The sequence below is a fragment of the Nerophis ophidion genome, linkage group LG11 (genome assembly GCF_033978795.1).
Source record: "Nerophis ophidion isolate RoL-2023_Sa linkage group LG11, RoL_Noph_v1.0, whole genome shotgun sequence".
In the NCBI taxonomy this organism is placed as follows: Eukaryota; Metazoa; Chordata; class Actinopteri; order Syngnathiformes; family Syngnathidae; genus Nerophis; species Nerophis ophidion.
The window spans coordinates 19,255,331-19,276,520 of NC_084621.1; the positions used below are offsets into that span (position 1 = coordinate 19,255,331).

At 36.1% G+C, this 21,190-nt stretch overlaps 1 protein-coding gene across 1 annotated transcript in view; it reads left to right on the top strand.

The window, feature by feature from the left end:
• The window catches only part of ttyh1 (tweety family member 1), a 49,724-nt gene that overhangs the window by 8,229 nt on the left and 20,305 nt on the right, over positions 1–21,190 (top strand). The window contains exons 2-7 of the mRNA XM_061915285.1: positions 4,801–4,965; positions 11,082–11,311; positions 13,137–13,248; positions 16,880–17,220; positions 20,067–20,162; positions 20,263–20,335. Of these exons, the coding sequence (XP_061771269.1) occupies positions 4,831–4,965; positions 11,082–11,311; positions 13,137–13,248; positions 16,880–17,220; positions 20,067–20,162; positions 20,263–20,335 (987 nt within the window). The 5' untranslated portion in view covers positions 4,801–4,830. The remainder of the gene's footprint in view (positions 1–4,800; positions 4,966–11,081; positions 11,312–13,136; positions 13,249–16,879; positions 17,221–20,066; positions 20,163–20,262; positions 20,336–21,190) is intronic.

Consider the following 21,190-nt stretch of genomic DNA (forward strand, 5'->3'; position numbering starts at 1 on the left):
AAATTGACATATTTTTCGCCGATAGTTGTTTTTATTTGAGTGAATATTCTGACTATATTTCAGTACATTTATTGCATTTTTAATGTTATTTTTTAATTCAGTTTTCTTGTTTGATTTTATTTATTTTTAAATTGTTTTTTTTTAATTATGTAAGACTTTCTTTAATTCACAACTTTGTTTCCACAATATTTTGTTTTTATTCTAGGAATATTAATCGAGGAATCTTATGTAAACTTTTCCCAAACTAATTTTATTGTTTTCAATATTTTATTTTTCATCCTGATATTTTATACTTTAAATGACATTCTTTTTTTGATAATTAATCTGATATACAATTCTGACTTTGCTCCTAATATATACATTTTATTTTAGTAAAATTGCTACATTTTCTCCCATTTTTGCTGTTGATTTTTTAAAATTGATTTTACTGTTTTTATTTAAAATGTTTTGTTTTTAAAAAAAAAAAAGTAAGTGTTTCTTACCGTCATATTTTCATGTCATGACTTTCTTCCCATGATATTTTGTTTGTATTCTGGGAATATTTTGAATTATATATATTTAAATAGCGCTTTTTTTTTTTTTTTTTCTCTCTATTGACTCAAAGTAACTTTTTCCCAACCGCAAGTTCCAAAAATGACAACTTTACTCCTCTCAATATTTTATTTAACATCCCATAATTTATGCTTTTAAAATGACATATTTTTCTAATAATAAACTTTTTTATTTTTGTGAATATTCAGAGTTTATGTTCCCAATATTTGGACTTTGTTTACTTCATTATTTATTTTACTTACTTACCGCATTGTTCCCAATTTTACTGTTTATTTTTTTATTCTATTTTCTTGTTTATTTTTACTTTTTTTAATTATGTAAAACTTTCTTTATTTGACGACTTTGTTTTCACAATATTTTGTTTTTATTTTGGTAATAATATAATCTTTTCTCAAACTAATTTTCAAAAATTACAACTTTATTATTTTCAATATTTTATTTTGCATCAAGATATTTTATACTTTTTAAATAATTTTTTTTTCCTGATAATTATCTAAGACAGTATTCTGACTTTATTTTCCTAATATTTGGATTTTATTTTAGCAAAGTTACAAATTGTTTCCCATTTTTGCTGTGGATTTTTTTATTGACTTTACTCTTTTTATTTAACATGTTTTTTTATTTTATTTTTTAGGTATTTCTTCCCGTGATTTTTATATTCTTATTTCACGACTTTGTTCCCATGATATATTGTTTTTATTCTGGGAATATTTTAACTTTTTACCAAACTAATTTTCCAAAAATGTCAACTTTCTTCCTTTTCAATATTTTATTTAATATTCCATATTTTATGCTTTTAAAATTACTTATTTTCCGAACAATTATTCTTTTCTTTGAGTGAATATTTGGACTTTATTTCATTGATCTCAATTTTACAGTTTATTTTTTTAATTTTATTTCGTACTTTATTTTTATTTTTTTAAATAGTTTTTTAAAATTATGTAAGACTTTCTTTATTTCACGACTTTATTTCCACAATATTTTGTTTTTATTCTGGGAATCTTATAATCTTTTCCCAAACTAATTTTATTCTTTTTAATATTTTATTTTGCATCCTGATATTTTATACTTTTAAAATGATTTTTTTTCTGATAATTAATTTGAGATAATATTCGGACTTTCTCTTACTAATATTTAGATTTTATTTTAGTAAAATTACTGCAATCTCCCCCATTTTTGCTGATGATTGTTTATTGATTTTACTGTTTTATTAAAAATGTTTTTTATTGTTTTATTTTGTAGGTATTTTTTGCTGGGATTTATATAATCTTATGTCACAACTTTGTTCCCACGATATTTTGTTTTTATTCTGGGAATTTTCAAACTTTGTTCCTTACAATATTTTATTTAATATTCCATATTTTATACTTTTAAAATGACTTATTTTTTTCGAAAAATTACTTTTTTAATTTGAGTGAATATTCAGACTTAATGTTCCCAATATTTTGACTTTATTCCATTGTTCCCAATTTTACAGTTTATTTTTAAATTGTATTTTCTACTTTATTTAAAAAAAAAAATAATAATTGTTTTTAAAATTACATAAGACTTTCTTTATTTCACAACTTTATTTCCACAATATTTTGTTTTTATTCTGGGAATCTTATAATATTTTCCCAAATTAATTTTATTCTTTTCAATATTTTATTTTGCATCCTGATGTTTTATACTTTTAAAATGTTTTTTTTTTCCTGATAATTAATTTGAGATAATATTCTGACTTTCTGTTACTAATAGTTAGATTTTATTTTAGTAAATTTATTAAATCTTTTCCCAATTTGGTGATGTTGGTTTATTGATTTTACTGTTTTATTAAAAATGTTTTTTATTTTTTATTAATCTGTAGGTATTTCTTGCCGTGATTGTTGTATTCTTATGTCACAACTTTGTTCCCACGATACTTTGTTTTTATTTTGGGAATATTTTAACTTTTTTCCTTTCAATATTTGATTTAGTATTTCATACTTTATGCTTTTAAAATGACTTTATTTTCTAAGAATTACTTTTTTATTTGAGTGAATATTCAGACTTAATGTTCCCAATATTTGGACTTTATTCCATTGTTCCCAATTTTACAGTTTATTTTTTAATTGTATTTTCTACTTTATTTAAAAAAAAAAAATGTAATTGTTTTTTAAAATTACGTAAGACTTTCTTTATTTCACGACTTTATGTCCACAATATTTTGTTTTTATTCTGGGAATCTTATAATCTTTTCCCAAACTAATTTTATTATTTTCAATATTTTATTTTGCATCCTGATATTTTATGCTTTTAAAATGATTTTTTTCCCCCCTGATAATTAATTTGAGATAATATTCTGACTTCCTGTTACTGATATTTAGATTTTATTTTGGTAAAATTACTGCATTTTCCCCCATTTTTGCTGATGATTGTTTATTGATTTTACTGTTTTATTAAAAAAATATATATTTTTTTATTTCGTAGGTATTTCTTGCTGTGATTTTTATATTCTCTATGTCACAACTTTGTTCCCACGATATTTTGTTTTTATTCTGGGAGTATTTTAACTTTGTTCCTTACAATATTTTATTTAATATTCCATATTTTATGCTTTTAAAATGACTTATTTTCTTAATAATTACTCTTTTATTTGAGTGAATATTTGGACTTTATATTCCCAATATTTGGACTTAATTTCATTGTTTCCAGTTTTACAGTTTATTTTTGAATTTTATTTTCTACTTTATTTAAAAAAAAATCTATTTAATTGTTTTTTTAAATTACGTAAGACTTTCTTTATTTCACGACTTTGTTTCCATGGTATTTATTCTGGGAATCTTATAATCTTTTCCCAAACTAATTTTATTCTTCTCAATATTTTATTTTGCATCCTGATATTTTATGCTTTTAAAATGATTTTTTTCCCCAGATAATTGATTTGAGATAATATCCTGACTTTCTGTTCCTAATATTTATATTTTATTTTAGTAAAATTACTACATTTTTCCCTATTTTTGCTGATGATTGTTTCTTGATTTTACTGTTTTATTAAAATGTTTTTTTCATCCATCCATCCATCCATCTATTTTCTACCGCTTAGGAGTCCTGGAGGGTTGCTTGTGCCTATCTCAGCTATTATTTTTTGCTGTGATTTTTATATTCTTATGTCACAACTTTGTTCCCACGATATTTTGTTTTTATTCTGGGAATATTTTAACTTTTTTCCTTACAATATTTTATTTAATATTCCAAATTTAATGCTTGTAAAATGACTTTTTTTCTTCTAAAAATTACTTTTTTATTTGAGTGAATATTCAGACTTAATGTTCCCAATATTTGGACTTTATTTCATTGTTCCCAATTTTACGGTTTATTTTTTAATTCCAATTTGTAATTTTTTTTTTAAATGATGTAAAACTTTCTTTATTTCACGACTTTGTTTCCATGATATTTTGTTTTTATTCTGGGAATATTTTAACTTTTTTCCTTACAATATTTTATTTAATATTCCATATTTAATGCTTTTAAAATGATTATTTTTTTTCTAAAAATTACTTTTTTATTTGAGTGAATATTCAGACTTAATGTTCCCAATATTTGGACATTATTTCATTGATCCCAATTTTACGGTTTATTTTTTCATTCAAATTTTTTATTTTATTTTTTTAAATGATGTAAAACTTTTTTTATTTGAAGTGAATTATATTTATATAGCGCTTTTCTCTAGTGACTCAAAGCGCTTTTACATAGTGAAACCCAATATCTAAGTTACATTTAAACCAGTGTGGGTGGCACTGGGAGCACATGGGTAAAGTGTCTTGCCCAAGGACACAACGGCAGTGACTAGAATGGCGGAAGCGGGAATCGAACCTGCAACCCTCAAATTGCTGGCACGGCCACTCTACCAACCGAGCTATTCCGACTTTGTTTCCACAATATTTTGTTTTTATTCTAGGAATATTCTAACTTTTTTCCAACCTCATTTTCCAAAAAATGACAACTTTATTCTTGTCAATATTCTATTTTTGCATCCTCATTTTATGCTTTTAAATGACACATTTGTTTCATGAAAATAACTTTTTTTATCTGCATTTACGTTTCCAATATTTGGACTTTATTTCAGTACATTTACTGCATTGTTGCCATTTTTACACTTGATTTTTTTTATTTTGACTATTTCATTGAGTGTATTATTTATTTACTTCATAAAGTGTATTATTTTGACGGAGTTGAGTGCAGGGTTGTGGTCTTCTCGCTCACATTTCCCTCTCTCTCCCTGCCCAGGGTGGAGGAGGGGCCCCGGGCCAGGGGACAATGGCTGCCATGACGACGGTGCCCGGCTACAGCCCCTCGCTGTGGGTGAGAGTGTGTCACGCCCTCCCCCGGCTGGACCTGGCCATGCAGATGAGGGACAACGTCTTTGCCCCCGACAGCTGGGAGTACCAGCAGGTGAGGCCCACCTGAACGCAACTGGTGCCTTCAGGGGCAGTGGGGACTCGTTTGGATTCCGCTTTAAGAGCTTCCCTGGGCACGGGGTGGAGGGCTCGATGTCTAGCGCGCTGAGAGAGAAAGGAGTGTGAGGGGCACGGGGGGGTGCGAAAAACAAAGGAGGCTGCTGCCAGTGCCCGGAGAAGGAGAAAGAGAAGGAAGCGCAGAGGGAATGACTAATGCGGGTGGCTTGCGGAGGAGGGGAGAGGTCCGGAGCTGAGGGGGGGGGCTGAGGGGGCTCACAACGAGTCAGCCATCAGTGAGCGAGAGTCGCAGTCTCCGCAGCTAAGTAGGTCACAGATTTATTAATAGAGATGCAGCGGTGGGGAAAGATAGAGGGAAATGAGAGTGAGGGGGTGAGAGAGAGACAGAGTGAGGGGGCGAGAGAGAGAGAGAGACAGATGGATGAAGGATAAAATGGAAAAAAATGAAAAAATGCATTTCAGTAATGTTTGACTTTGTGACACTGATCATATCCTTAATATGTCTTAGTGACATCATCCCCTCTCTCTGATACCTGACTAGCATATATATATATATATATATATATATATATATATATATATATATATTATTTCTCCCAGCTGGCCTGGGAATGACTCGGGGTCGCCCGGGAGGAGCTGGACGAAGTGGCTGGGAAGAGGGAGGTCTGGGCTTCCCTGCTTAGGCTGCTGCCCCCGCAACCTGACCTCGGCTAAGCATAAGAAAATGGATGGATGGATCGATAAACATATATGTGTAGATATACATATATATTTACTTATACATATATATTTACATACATATATGTATAGTTTTATATATATATATTATATATATGTATGGTTATATGTGTGTGTGTATGTGTGTGTATATATATATATATACATATAGTTTGTGTAAATATATGTGTGTATACATATATATGTGTGTGTACATATATATATACGTATATATATGAAGTTTATATGTATATATATGTATATGTGTCTATGTATATACATCCATCCATCCATCCATTTTCTACCGCTTATTCCCTTTTGGGGTCGCGGGGGGCGCTGGCGCCTATCTCAGCTACAATCGGGCGGAAGGCAGGGTACACCCCGGACAAGTCGCCACCTCATCGCAGGGCATGTATATACATATACATATATATATATATATATATATGTATATATATATATAGACACACACATATATGTCTATATATGTATACATACATGTATATATATATGCAGTATATATATATATATATACATATATATATATATATATGTGTGTGTGTATGTATATATATGTATATATATATATATATATATACATATATAAGGTGTCAAAAAATACCTTTTCGATGCAAAAAATTAAAATAAATAAATTAAATATATATATATATATATATGTATATATATACATGTATATCAATCAATCAATCAATCAATGTTTACTTATATAGCCCTAAATCACTAGTGTCTCAAAGGGCTGCACAAACCACCACGACATCCTCGGTAGGCCCACATAAGGGCAAGGAAAACTCACACCCAGTGGGACGTCGGTGACAATGATGACTATGAGAACCTTAGAGAGGAGGAAAGCAATGGATGTCGAGCGGATCTAACAGGATACTGTGAAAGTTCAATCCACAATGGATACAACACAGTCGCGAGAGTCCAGTCCAAAGAGGATCTAAGACACAGCAGCGAGAGTCCCGTTCACAGCGGAGCCAGCAGGAAACCATCCCAAGCGTAGGCGGACCAGCAGCGCAGAGATGTCCCCAGCCGATACACAGGCGAGCAGTACATGGCCACCGGATCGGACCGGACCCCCTCCACACGGGAGAGTGGGACATAGAAGAAAAAGAAAAGAAACGGCAGATCAACTGGTCTAAAAAGGGAGTCTATTTAAAGGCTAGAGTATACAAATGAGTTTTAAGGTGAGACTTAAATGCTTCTACTGAGGTGGCATCGCGAACTGTTACCGGGAGGGTATTCCAGAGTACTGGAGCCCGAACGGAAAACGCTCTATAGCCCGCAGACTTTTTTTGGGCTTTGGGAATCACTAATAAGCCGGAGTCCTTTGAACGCAGATTTCTTGCCGGGACATATGGTACAATACAATCGGCAAGATAAGATGGAGCTAGACCGTGTAGTATTTTATACGTAAGTAGTAAAACCTTAAAGTCACATCTTAAGTGCACAGGAAGCCAGTACAGGTGAGCCAGTACAGGCGTAATATGATCAAACTTTCTTGTTCTTGTCAAAAGTCTAGCAGCCGCATTTTGTACCAACTGTAATCTTTTAATGCTAGACATGGGGAGACCCGAAAATAATACGTTACAGTAGTCGAGGCGAGACGTAACAAACGCATGGATAATGATCTCAGCGTCTTTAGTGGACAGAATGGAGCGAATTTTAGCGATGTTACGGAGATGAAAGAAGGCCGTTTTAGTAACGCTTTTAATGTGTGCCTCAAAGGAGAGAGTTGGGTCGAAGATAATACCCAGATTCTCTACCGTGTCGCCTTGTTTAATTGTTTGGTTGTCAAATGTTAGAGTTGTATTATTAAATAGAGTTCGGTGTCTAGCAGGACCGATAATCAGCATTTCCGTTTTTTTGGCGTTGAGTTGCAGAAAGTTAGCGGACATCCATTGTTTAATTTCATTAAGACACGCCTCCAGCTGACTACAATCCGGCGTGTTGGTCAGCTTTAGGGGCATGTAGAGTTGGGTGTCATCAGCATAACAGTGAAAGCTAACACCGTATTTGCGTATGATGTCACCTAGCGGCAGCATGTAGATGCTGAAGAGTGCAGGGCCAAGGACCGAACCCTGGGGAACTCCACACGTTACCTTAACGTAGTCCGAGGTCACATTGTTATGGGAGACACACTGCATCCTATCAGTAAGATAAGAGTTAAACCAAGACAGGGCTAAGTCTGACATACCAATTCGTGTTTTGATACGTTCTAATAAAATATTATGATCGACGGTATCGAAAGCAGCGCTAAGATCGAGGAGCAGCAACATAGATGACGCATCAGAATCCATCGTTAGCAATAGATCATTAGTCATTTTTGTTAGGGCTGTCTCCGTCGAGTGATTTGCCCTGAAACCGGATTGAAAGGTTTCACATAGATTGTTAGACGCTAAGTGTTCATTTAACTGCTCCGCAACAATTTTTTCGAGGATTTTTGAAATAAAGGGAAGGTGAGACACCGGTCGGTAGTTTACCATGAGGTCAGGATCGAGGTTAGGTCTTTTAAGAAGAGGATGAATAACCGCTTTTTTGAATGCTAGGGGAACAGTGCCCGAGGAAAGTGATAAGTTTATAATATTTAGCACTGATGGACCTAATAATACAAAGAGCTCCTTGATCAGTTTCCCAGGAAGAGGGTCAAGTAAACATGTTGTTTGTTTTATTCCATTTACACGTTGTAACAATTCCTCTAATGTTATTTCCTCAAAACGAGAGAAACTATTTTGGAGGGCAGTATCCGCCGTATATACAATCGTGTCAGTGTTAATAGAACCCCGTTGTAGCTGGGACGCGTTGTCTTTAATCTCCTTTCTAATGACTTCAATTTTCTTACTAAAGAATTGCATAAAGTCATCAGCTGAGTGGGTGGAGCTACTGGAAGGAGTCCCTTGTTAGGTTAGCGATGCTACCGTACTAAACAAAAATTTAGGATCGTTTTTATTACGGTGGATGAGATTTGAGTAATAATTAGCTTTAGCTAAGGTAAGCATGCGTTTATAAGTTATTAAACCATCACTCCATGCTTGATGGTGCACCTCAAGTTTAGTCGTGCGCCATTTGCGTTCCAGCTTTCTGCATAATAATTTCTGAGCTCTAGTTTCTTCTGTAAACCACGGGGTACGCTTTTTTGGAGCCTTTTTTAACTTTAGCGGTGCTATGTTATCAATGGTTTCGCGCAGGGCGTCGTTAAAGTTGTTAGTGAGGTTATCAATAGAGCCCACATACTTTGGGAATGGTGCCATTACCGAGGGCAGTAGGTCAGCAAGAGTTGTCGTTGTGGCCGTATTAATGTTGCGGCTGCTATAGCAGTTATTATTATTATTAGTTTGACGAACATGCGTCTGAACCTCGAATTTTATAAGGTAATGATCGGACAATACTTTAGTATACGGGAGTATCGTAACTTTGGAAGCGGTGATACCCCTGACAAGCACTAGGTCTATCGTATTACCGTTGCGATGCGTGGGTTCATTTATTATTTGTGTGAGACCACAGCTATCAATTACAGTCTGGAGCGCTACGCACGGTGGGTCCGATGGGGTATTCATATGGATATTAAAGTCCCCCATTATGATTATATTATCGGCGTGTGTCACTAGATCAGCAACGAACTCTGAGAATTCATTGATAAACGAATTTATATTTATTATTTATGTTAGGACTAAGGTTAAAGTTTTCGTTGTATATTAGTGCGACCCCCCCACCCCTTTTAAGCGGACGGGCAATATGCGCATGTGTAAAGTTAGGAGGACATGCCTCATTTAGCGCAAAAAAGTCGTTTGGTTTAAGCCAGGTTTCACTGAGACCGATGACGTTAAGATTGTTGTCTCTGATGATATCATTAACTAACAACGTTTTGGGAGACAATGATCTTATGTTTAAAAAACCTATATTATAGGTAGTGGGCTGTTTTAGGGAATTTTTGATCAAATTATCCGTAGTAGCAATATTAATAATGTTGTGTTTATTATGCCCAGTGCATTCAGTATAATTACGACCATATCTAGGAATTGATACGACGGGAATGTTCCGATTGTTTGTTTGTTGCTTTGATAAACTGCACGCATCATGGTTAGCCTCCTCAGTAACGGGGATTTTCCGATTGTTTGTTTGTTGCTTTGATAAACTGCACGCATCATAGTTAGCCACCTCAGTAAAACACATGTCCAACTCTGAAACACTCAAAGCAGAAAAAACTTGTTCTGATTTAACTGACTCCTTACCCAGACCAGTAGTCTCGCATCCTCTATTTAAATCCGTCTTCAGGGTGGAGGGAAGTGGTGTTCTGTGGGGATTAGCCTTCTGCTTTGTTTTTAGCCCCGCTCGACATCCGCGTTTCCGATCACACCGCTGGCGTCTGCTCCGTAGACGGCCCCCGCTGCTACTAGACTCCGCTGCTTCACAGGCCGCTGGATGTAGCCGCCGACGTACCCCCATGCTAGTTAGCATGTTTAGCACGCCCGCGTCTATCAGTCCAAAACGGCCCGATATGTCCATATCCAGAAGTGTCTGGCGGTCGTACGTGATCACGGAGTGACCACGATGCGAGCCAGCCATGAAGTCTGCAGAACTGTCCGGCATTTCCGCCAAATGTTCCATCTTTAGCAAGAGCACCGCAGTGTCGCAGCCCGTCCGGGCGCCGCCATCTTGCATATATATATATATATATATATATATATATATATATATATATATATATATATATATAGATAGATATAAAGTTTGTGTAAATATGTGTATACATATATATGTGTGTGTACATATATACACGTATATATATGAAGTTTATATGTATATATATGTACATATGTATACGTGTATATGTATATACATATACATATATATATATATATGTGTGAGTGTATATATACACACACATATATATGTCTATATATGTATACATGTATGTATATATATATATATAGATATGTGTGTATATATATATATATATATATATATATTAGGTGTCAAAAAATAGCTTTTCAATGCAAAAAATAAAAATATATAAAAAATATATATATGTATATATATATATATATATATATATGTATGTATATATATATGTATATATACATATATATATATATAAATATATATATATATATATATATATATATATCTCAAGCTGATGAATCCATGCATCACAGGGATAAAATATTCCTAAATAAAATCACGTTACAGCATACAGTACTTTAGTGAGTACTTTACTTAGTACTCTTGGATGCTAAAATTCTGAATTAAAATATCTTCATAATTTGTCAAAGCTATTCTTGTATTAACAACTTCAGTGATGTGATATCTTAATAATAAAAAAAAGAAGTAAAGTCTCCTGCTCTCTGTCCTCAGACCCTGCTGGTCCTGTCCAGCGTGTCGGCCGTGGCCCTGGTGGTCTCCCTCCTGGTGGTCCTGTCCTTCCTCATCCATTACTGCTGCTGTCACCGTGGCGACCGCGGCGACGGCTCGGAGGAGGAGGAGGAGGACGAGGACGGCAGCACGGGTCACGGCTACGGCGGCAAGAAGGGCCGAGGGATCTGCTGCGTCACCTGGGTCGCCGTGGCCGCCGTCACGCTCTGCTGGTGAGCACCTGACCCTTCCCACACGCCGCTGCCATGGCAACCCACCATGCAACATCCACATGCAACATCCACATGCTTGGGGAATTAACTTATCTTCATCTACTTTTGGCTAATAATAATTCCATTTAGAGAGTTTTTCATTTCATTTATATCGTGAAATTCAAGCAAGCGGCAACTGAAAACTAAATAAATAAAATATTTCACATATCTAGGAGGTGTACCTAATGAAGTGTCACGAACCAAACGTTATATTTCAGAAATTCAGTGCAGAAAAATGCAATGTAAAATAATTCAGCGTAAAAAAGGTCAGTAAAAAATCTGTGTAAAAAAATTTTGCGCAGAAAAATGCAGTGTAAAAAAAGTCATTAAAAAGTTAGTGTAAAAAAATTTTTGCAGAAAAATTCAGTGTTAAAAAAAAATCAGTGCAGAAAAATTCAATGTATAAAAATGTTTAGTTTTAAAAGTTTAGTGTAAATAAATTCTGTGTAGAAAAATGTGTAAAAAATGCAGTGTAAAGAAACTGTGTAAAAATATTCAGTGTAAAAATGTAAATGTAAAAAAAATTCATTTTATAAACATGATTGCAGAAATATAGGTTTGTTAAAAGAGCATTCAATGTTGATTTATTTTGCACTGAATCTTTTCACATTTGTGTGAAAATACCATATTTCCTTGAATTGCCACCAGGGCGCTAATTAATTTAAAACCTCTTCTCACTCCGGCGCTTACCAAAGGCATGCGGTAAATTTAGTCCTGCGCTTATAAGTTTGAGTGTGATGTAAGGATACCATCATGAAAAGCACATTTAATAAAAACAATGTTATTATGGTCTTACCTTTACTTATAAATAAAGTCCATGCGCAGCTCCTTCTGATCAAAACCATCGATAACTTCTTTATAGAAGTCTTCCCTATCTTTCTTCAGTTTTAAAAGTCTCTGTCTCAATGGAGATCTTCCTTTATTACCTCCTGCTTCGATTGAAAGTCCAGTTTAGAAAACGGTTTTATTTTAGATATGTAATCCTCCATGTTAAAAGTGCAAGCGAGAGGAAAAAATAAACGATCGCTGCTCATTCTTGTCACTTCTTCTGCAGCCGAGTAGTCTCAAGAAGGATCACTAGCGCCCTCTTCCACCAGGAGGCGGGAGTCATTTAATGACTCATATTTGACACACGCAGCTACGGTATATTAATAAAACATAGCTGCTTACTGTTCTTTTTAGCATATTCAATAGTTTGGACTTTAAATCCTACTGAATAGCTCTTAATCTTCTTCCCTTTATACGATTTCAAATGATTGAAATCAGCCTCCTCCGTTTTGAAAATGATGACAGGTGAAGTGTCACTCGTGACGTGACGAGTTTGACCCGGTGGAAATTCAAGGAAATACGGTATGTGTGACGAGTTGGTGACTCATGCATTTTTTTCCCCCATCGAACTGTCAGCATAATTTAATGTAAAAAAAAAAAATCAGTTGCATAAAATCAGTGTAAAAAAAAGACAGAAATGGTATGCAAATAAAAAAAAAAGGTGGTGTTGAATCAGCGTGTTGACGCCCCTCCCCCACTCTGTCATCTGGGTCACCTACTAATACGGGAGGGAGGATGGTATTTATACGAGAGGGAGGGTGGTATTTATACGGGGGCTCGGGTCAAAGCGTTTGTCTGCTGGCAGGAGATTTGTTCAACATCTGCTCCGTCGCAATATTGCAATCCCGGCATGAGCGGTTGCCATGGTTACCGAGGCCGTGCGCCGTGGTTGCCCCGCACACACGTGAACGCGCCTCACGCTTGTACCCCCCTTTCCCCGCCCTCCCCTCCTTTGCAGTGTTGCCATCGGCGTGGGTTTCTATGGCAACAGCGAGGCTAATGATGGGATGTATCAGCTGACCTCGTCTCTTCTCACCGCCAATTACACGCTGGCCTCCATCGACTTGCTGGTGAGTGTGTGTGTGTGTGTGTGTGTGTGTGTGTGTGTGTGTGTGTGTGTGTGTGTGTGATTGATTCCCCCCCCCCGGTCAGACAGTGGTTTGAGTGTCACGCTGATAATTGTCCTTCTTCTAAAACACTCTCAAGCCAATAAAATCAATATGGCCGACATTACTGTACAACAATATGGCCGACATTACTGTACTAAAATATGGCCGATGTTACTGTACTACAACATGGCCGACATTACTGTACTACAATATGGCCGACTTTACTGTACTACAATATGGCCGACCTTACTGTACTAAAATATGGCCGACGTTACTGTACTACAATATGGCCAATATTACTGTACTAAAATATGGCCGACGTTACTGTATTACAATATGGCCGACATTACTGTACTACAACATGGCTGACATTACTGTACAACATCATGGCCGACATTACTGTACTACAATATAGCCGACATTACTGTACTAAAATATGGCCGACATCACTGTACAACAACATGGCCGACATTACTGTACTACAATATAGCCGACATTACTGTACTAAAATATAGCCGACATTACTGTTCTAAAATATGGCCGATGTTACTGTACTAAAATATGGCCGACATTACTGTACTTCAAAATGGCCAACATTACTGTACTAGAATATGGCCGACGTTACTGTACTACAATATGGCCGACATTACTGTACTACAACATGGCTGACATTACTGTACTACAATTACAAGTTTGCATGCTATAATTAGCATGCTAAGATTTTTTTGGGGCTAATTTTACAAACGTTTACCCCACATTCATATAACTTGGTAGGTGACATACGCTCTTAGTATGCTAACATTAGCATGCTAACTTTTTTTTTGCAAACGTTTACCTCAGAGTGATATAACTTGGTGTGTTACATACGCTCTGAGTATGCTAACATTAGCATGCTAACTTTTTTGGTGCTAATTTCGCAAACAATTACCCCGCAGTCATATAACATGGTAGTTGACATATTCTCTTAGTATGCTAACATTAGCCTGCTAACTTTTTTCTGCCAATTAAACTTGGTACTTGTCACATGCTAACTCTAATTATGCTAACGTTAGCATACTAACATTGACATGCTAACTTTTTTTCTTTTTTTTTTTTTACCACACCAGATGTTTGATCGTAACGTGCGTCTTGATTGTATTTTTTTTGTAACAAATTTGGAGGTGTTGAAATTGCCGTGTAAAATTGCTAATGCTAATCGGTAGCATGCCTATGGTAAATCCAATGTAAATTAGCATCGAGCTAGCACATTTGGAAAAAAAAACTTATTTTTTTCCAGTCTGGCCTTTGTTTGTGTAGAACAGGGGTGTCCAAACTTTTTCCACTGAGGGCCGCACACTGAAAAATCAAAGCAAGCGGGGGCCATTTTGATCATTTTCATTTTAAAAAACAATACAATATATGTGTTAAAAACATGCATTTAGGCCTCCACTCAGTTATGATCCCGGGGACCCCAAAGGGTTTTAGTCAACAACAAAAAAAGTGTAATTATTTAGTATTATTATTTTCATTATTATTCAAGTTTTAAATCTCTAGATCAACATTAGGAAAAAAATGGAAAAAACACAAAATATGCAATATTTTCACCCAATAACATTTTTTTAGGTGGAATATTTGATACTATATAATAATCGGAGCTGTCACGCCAGATTTCTTCCCCCCTACAAAAACCTTCCCCCTGGAAGACATTTGGCGTGACAGCCCCTCTAATGCCTAAAGGACCCCCAATGAGGGCGTGATAATACCAAGTTATATGACTCTTAAGGGTTACAGCTGGAAAATTAGCGAAGCAAAAATAGCTTGAAAGGTTAGCATGCTAATAGTTTTTCCTCACCGTTATTTTTCACCAATGACAATCAGCCAATTATAATGCTTTTAAAACAGACAGCTGTGTGGGCTGCTTTAAGGTCCTTCCAACCTCATTGGGGTCCTTCAGGCATTAGAGGGGCTGTCACGCCAAATGTCTTGTAGGGGGGAAGAGATTTGCTGTGACAGAGCCTTAATTTTGGATTTTGATTCATTATTATTTTTGGAGCAATGACACTTAACCTTCCTCTTGTGTTAGCTTTCTGTTACCATCTCTTATCTTAACGGGTCGGTTTTGACCCATGTCTTAAATCAGCTGTAAAATACACTAAAAACAATTATCTATCATCCAATTTGTTTCTCATCTCTTGGTTACCTCGTTAGGCTTCCTTATCCTTGAAAATATTGGTTTTAATATTTTTGGTTTGGGCCATTGGGCCTTTTTTTTGTCAGTATACCCCTCGGTTTCAATTTTTAAAAATGGTAAAACGAACCTCAAGAGAATCATATAAATAAAAAAAAAGGTTGTTGTGTTACCTAACTATTACTAAGGGGTATTAGAACACATCTCTTAAATAAATGTGTTTTATTTATTTTTTCATTTTAAGAATGTTAACTATAGTAACATCTACGGTGTTACGGGTCAATTTCGACCCATATATATTTACTTCAAGAAAAAGGCTAAAAAGTATTTTTTTCAGCAACAGAAATCCAACATCAAACAAACAACAACCAACAACCAATCAAGCAAATGAAACCAAGAGAAATAGATTACTAGTTCCAAAACTAATAAAAAAACAAAATCAGAGTGGCAAAAAGTGACACTTTTAGTGTCCGTCTTTTGTTTGTTTTTGTACAGGATAACAAGGTAAAATGAGAATCCACTAAAGCTCACATGATTGGGAGAGGAGCTGGCTGTCAGTGTGTTCAGTTTTGGCTCTTATCATTGCTTTATCATCTTATTTTTATAACTGGGTCGAAACCGACCCTAACAACACCAAGGGCATAATTTCTACCAGAGCAGTTTGTAATTTAGTGAAAAAAATTAAAATGTTTTATTTTGTTGACAAAGAGGTTCCTGACAAAGTCAAAAAGCTTTGATGCAAAAAAATAAATGTATGTGGTGTTTTTATGCATTTAAAAACTAAAACGGGTCGGTGCCCACCCTAACACAAGACGAAGGTTAAAAACAAATCACACTAAAATAATTGGGGATCCGAAAGTGTCCTACTCATTAAAGTGTTAAAAAATAAATTATGTATATATTTTTTACCGTTTATTTTTAGCACAATAATCTCAGGATCAACTTCAGATCTATCCGTCAATTATTAGTTTTATTATTGTTTATCTTTTTTGTTTGTTTTAGGCCCTTCTTTAAGCAAACAAAAAAAAACAGCTCAGTTTTTTTTATATGGCAAAACACAAAATATGCAACATTTTCCCCCCAAAAATATTTCAAAGTGGAATATTTAATTTGACGTAATCGAAGCCTTGAATAGGTCAATAATTCAAAATGGCATTGATTTTGATTCATTATTATTTTTTAAAGAAAGAAACAGCCTGCATGGCAGCTTTGTGTTATTAGAGTAAACATTGCAACATTTTATTGTTACATTTCACCTGTTTGCTCTTTTATATCACTTTTTATGTTTTTATTTTTTTTCAATTGTATTCTTAAAATGTGCCGTGGGGCCTTTAAAAAATAACCCACGGGCAACACTTTGGACACCCCTGCTGTAGAAGCTCAGTGCGAGTGTTGAGGTTTCCTGACGTCACGGGTGCTCCCCAGATCTGGGACAGCATCAAGGGTCTGCAGCAGTCGGTGTCGGGGCCCCTGAGCATCATGGAGGAGATGCTGACGGGCAGCAAGTCCTTCCTGGTGTCCACACGCAACTGCCGGCGCTTGTCGGACAATGTCATCAGCCTGCTGTCCTCCGTCTCGCTGGCCCGCCCCGGCTGGGAGGCGGGGCTTGGCAACGACAGCGGCGTCAGCGGGGCCTCCATCATACCGCTCACCCCCGTGCCGCCCTCCGTGGCCCCCACCCTGGGGCCCGCCGCCGGGGGCTTGCTGCCGGGGCCCTTCTCACCTGGCTGGGCGGCCAACACGCTGATGGTGAACGAGGACTACAGGTGAGGAGTCTCGCGTGTGGAGGATTTTTTTATTTTTATTTTTTTTATTTCCTTTTATCCCTTTCATGAAAATGTATACAAACATACATACATACATACATACATATATACATACATATAAACATACATTCATACATACATACATACAAAAATACATACATACATATAAACATGCAAACATACATACATACATATAAACGTACATACATACATACAAACATACATACATACATACATACATATAAACATACATTCATACATACATACATACAAAAATACATACATACATATAAACATACAAACATACATACATACATATAAACGTACATACATACAAACATACATACATACATATAAACATACATACATACATACATACATACATACATACATACATATGTACATATAAACATACATACATACATATAAACATACATACATACATATAAACATACATACATACACACATACATACATACATATAAACATACATACATACATACAAACAAACATACATACATACATACATACATACAAACATATGTACATACATATAAACATACATATAAACATACATACATACATATAAACATACATACATACATACATACATATAAACATACATACATACAAAAATACAAACATACATACATACATACATATAAAAATACAAACATACATACATACATATAAACATACATACCTACATACATACATACCAACATACATAAAAAAATACAGCCATACATACATGCATACATGCATGCATACATACATACAAACATACGTACATACATACATGCATGCATGCATACATACATACATACATACAAACATACGTACATACATACAAACATACGTACATACATACAAACATACGTACATACGTACATACATACATACATACATACATACATACAAACATACAAACATACAAACATACATACATACATACATACAAACATACATACATACATACATACATACATACATACATACAAGCCACTTACAGTTGACACTTTCATTGTTTTTGGTTTCTTATACGTTTCCATGATCAGAAAGGAGCAGATTGAATAATACTATTCTCCTATTATATTATAATAAAATGCATTTTATTTTTTAATATATTAAAATAAAATTCATATTATAATATAATAAAATGCATATTACTATATATTAAAATAAAATTCATATTATAATATAATAAAATGCATATTACTATATACCAGGGGTCACCAACGCGGTCGCCCATAAGGACCAGATGAGTTGCCGCTGGTGTGTTCTAAAAATAGCTCAAATGGCAGCACTTACCAGTGAGCTGCCTCTATTTTTTATATTTTATTTATTTACTAGCAAGCTGGTCTCGCTTTGCTCGATATTTTTAATTCTAAGAGAGACAAAACTCAAATAGAATTTGAAAAGCCAAGAAAATATTTTAAAGACTTGGTCTTCAATTGTTTAAATAATTGCATCTAATTTATTTACTTTGCTTCTTCTAATATATATATATATATTAAAGTTAAATTGAGCAAATTGGCTATTTCTGGCAATTTATTTAAGTGTGTATCAAACTGGTAGCCCTTGGCATTAATCCGTACCCAAAAAGTAGCTCTTGCTTTCAAAAAGGTTGGTGGCCCCTGCTCTATTCTATCATAATAAATTGCATTGTTTTATATACTATTATAATAAAATTGCTGCACTTTCATGTCTGGAGGATTTTTGCACGCTTGTGCGTATGCTGCATCCTGGTTGGATTTTACACTCTTTCTTTGGAATTATTGGGAAACATTTCTTCAGTTCTTCTTCTCTTTTATGACTCGGCAGATTCTTTTATTCCTCCAAAATCTGGAATCGTTCAACAGAAATATTTACCAGCACGCACTACAAACATTTCTCCAACTTGCTCTGTGGAGGCATGGCAAAGTAACATTTTGAACATTAAACATACATATATACATACATGTATGTGTATTTACAAAAGCCAAAATCAGTGAAGTTGTCACGTTGTGTAAACTTTAAAGGCTTGATGTACAGCTTAAGTTGTTCAACAGTCCCCCTTCTCATATTTTAGCCTTCACACATTTTCAATGTCTGGACTACAGGCAGGCCAGTCTAGTACCCGCACTCTTTTACTATGAAGCCACGCTGTTGTAACACCTGGCTTGGCATCGTCTTGCTGAAATAAGCAGGGGTGTCCATGATAACAACACATGTTGCTCCAAAAGCTGTATGTACCTTTCAGCATTAATGGTGCCTTCACATATGTGTAAGTTACCCATGCCTTGGCCACTAATACACCCCCATACCATCGCACATGCTGACTTTTACACAATCCAGATGATTCTGTTCCTCTTTGGTCCGGAGGAGCCCACAACCCCAGTTTCCAAAAACAATTTGAAATGTGGACTCGTCAGACCACAGAACACTTTTACACTTTGCATTAGTCCATCTTAGATTCATTCGGGCCCAGTGAAGCCTGCTGCTTTTGTGGGTGTTGTTGATAAATGGCTGTGGCTTTGCATAGTAGAGTTTTAACGTGCACTTACAGATGTAGCAACCGACTGTAGTTACTGACAGGGGTTTTCTGAAGTGTTCCTGAGCCCATGTGGTGATATCCTTTACACACTGATGCAGTATTGCCTGAGGGATACAAGTACAAGCTGCTTTTATACCCAATCATGGCACCCACCTGTTCCCAATTTGCCTGTTCACCTGTGGGATGTTCAAAATAAGTCTTTGATGAGCATTCCTCAACTTTATTAATTGGTTCCGTGTGTTGCAGGTGGTTGTATTAATTGGTTCCGTGTGGTGCAGGTGGTTGTGTTAATTGGTTCCGTGTGTTGCAGGTGGTTGTCTTACGTGCTGCTGCTGCTGCTGGACCTCATCGTCTGTTTCTTCATCCTGCTGGGTCTGGCCAAGCAAGCGCGATGGCTGCTCATTCTGTGCGTAAACGTGCACGCACACAAACACACACACACGCTTTGGCGTCTTTACGCACGATCTTCCTGACTCCGCCCCCTGACCCCTCCCCCCCACCCGCAGGATGACGGTGCTGGCCTGGTTGGCTCTCTTCCTGAGTTGGGGCTCCCTGGGCCTGGAGACCGGCACGGTGGTGGTGAGTGCATCCGCCGAGGCGCCACACGGCCGGGAGGGGCGCGATCCGTGTCGCCCCACACACACACACACACACACACACGCAAACACACACACACAAACACACACACACACACACACACACACACACACACACACACAAAGAGAGGAAAATGGGGCCGAGATGAAAAATTCACAAGTGTGTGGGCGTATATAGTGTGTGTGTGTGTGTGTGAGTGTGTCTGCTGGGAAGATGAAGAAGGAAAGGAAGAGTGAGGATGAACCACAAAGATGGCGGCAGAAGAAAAAGTAGGAGGAGAAGAAGGAGGAAGAAAAGGAGAAGGAGGAGAAGAAAAAGAAGGAGAAGAAGTACGAGGAGAAGGAGAGGAAGGAAGGGGAGAAGAAGAAGGAAGAGGAAATGGAGGAGAATGAGAAGGAGGAGAAGTTCAAGGAGAAGGAGGAAAAGAAGGAGGAAGAAAAGGAGGAGGAGAAGGAGGAGGATGAGAAGGAGAAGAAGTACAAGGAGAAGGAGAAGAATGAGGAGAAGAGTAAGTACAAGGAGAAGGATGAGAAGGAGTACAAGGGGAAGGAGGAGAAGAAAGAGAAGGATAAGAAAGAGAAGAAGAAGAAGGAAGAGGAAAAGTAGGAGAAGTAGACGGAGGAGAATGAGAAGGAGAAGAAGTACAATAAGAAGATGGAGGAGGAGGAAGAGAAGGAGAAGAAGTACAAGGAGAAGGATGAGAAGGAGAAGGAGAAGGAGTACAAGGAGAAGGGGGAGAAGGGGAAGGAGGGGGAGAAAGAGAAGGAGAAGAAGTACAAGGAGAAGGAGGAAAAGAAAGAGAAGAAGGAAGAAGAAAAGGAGGAGGAAAATGAGAAG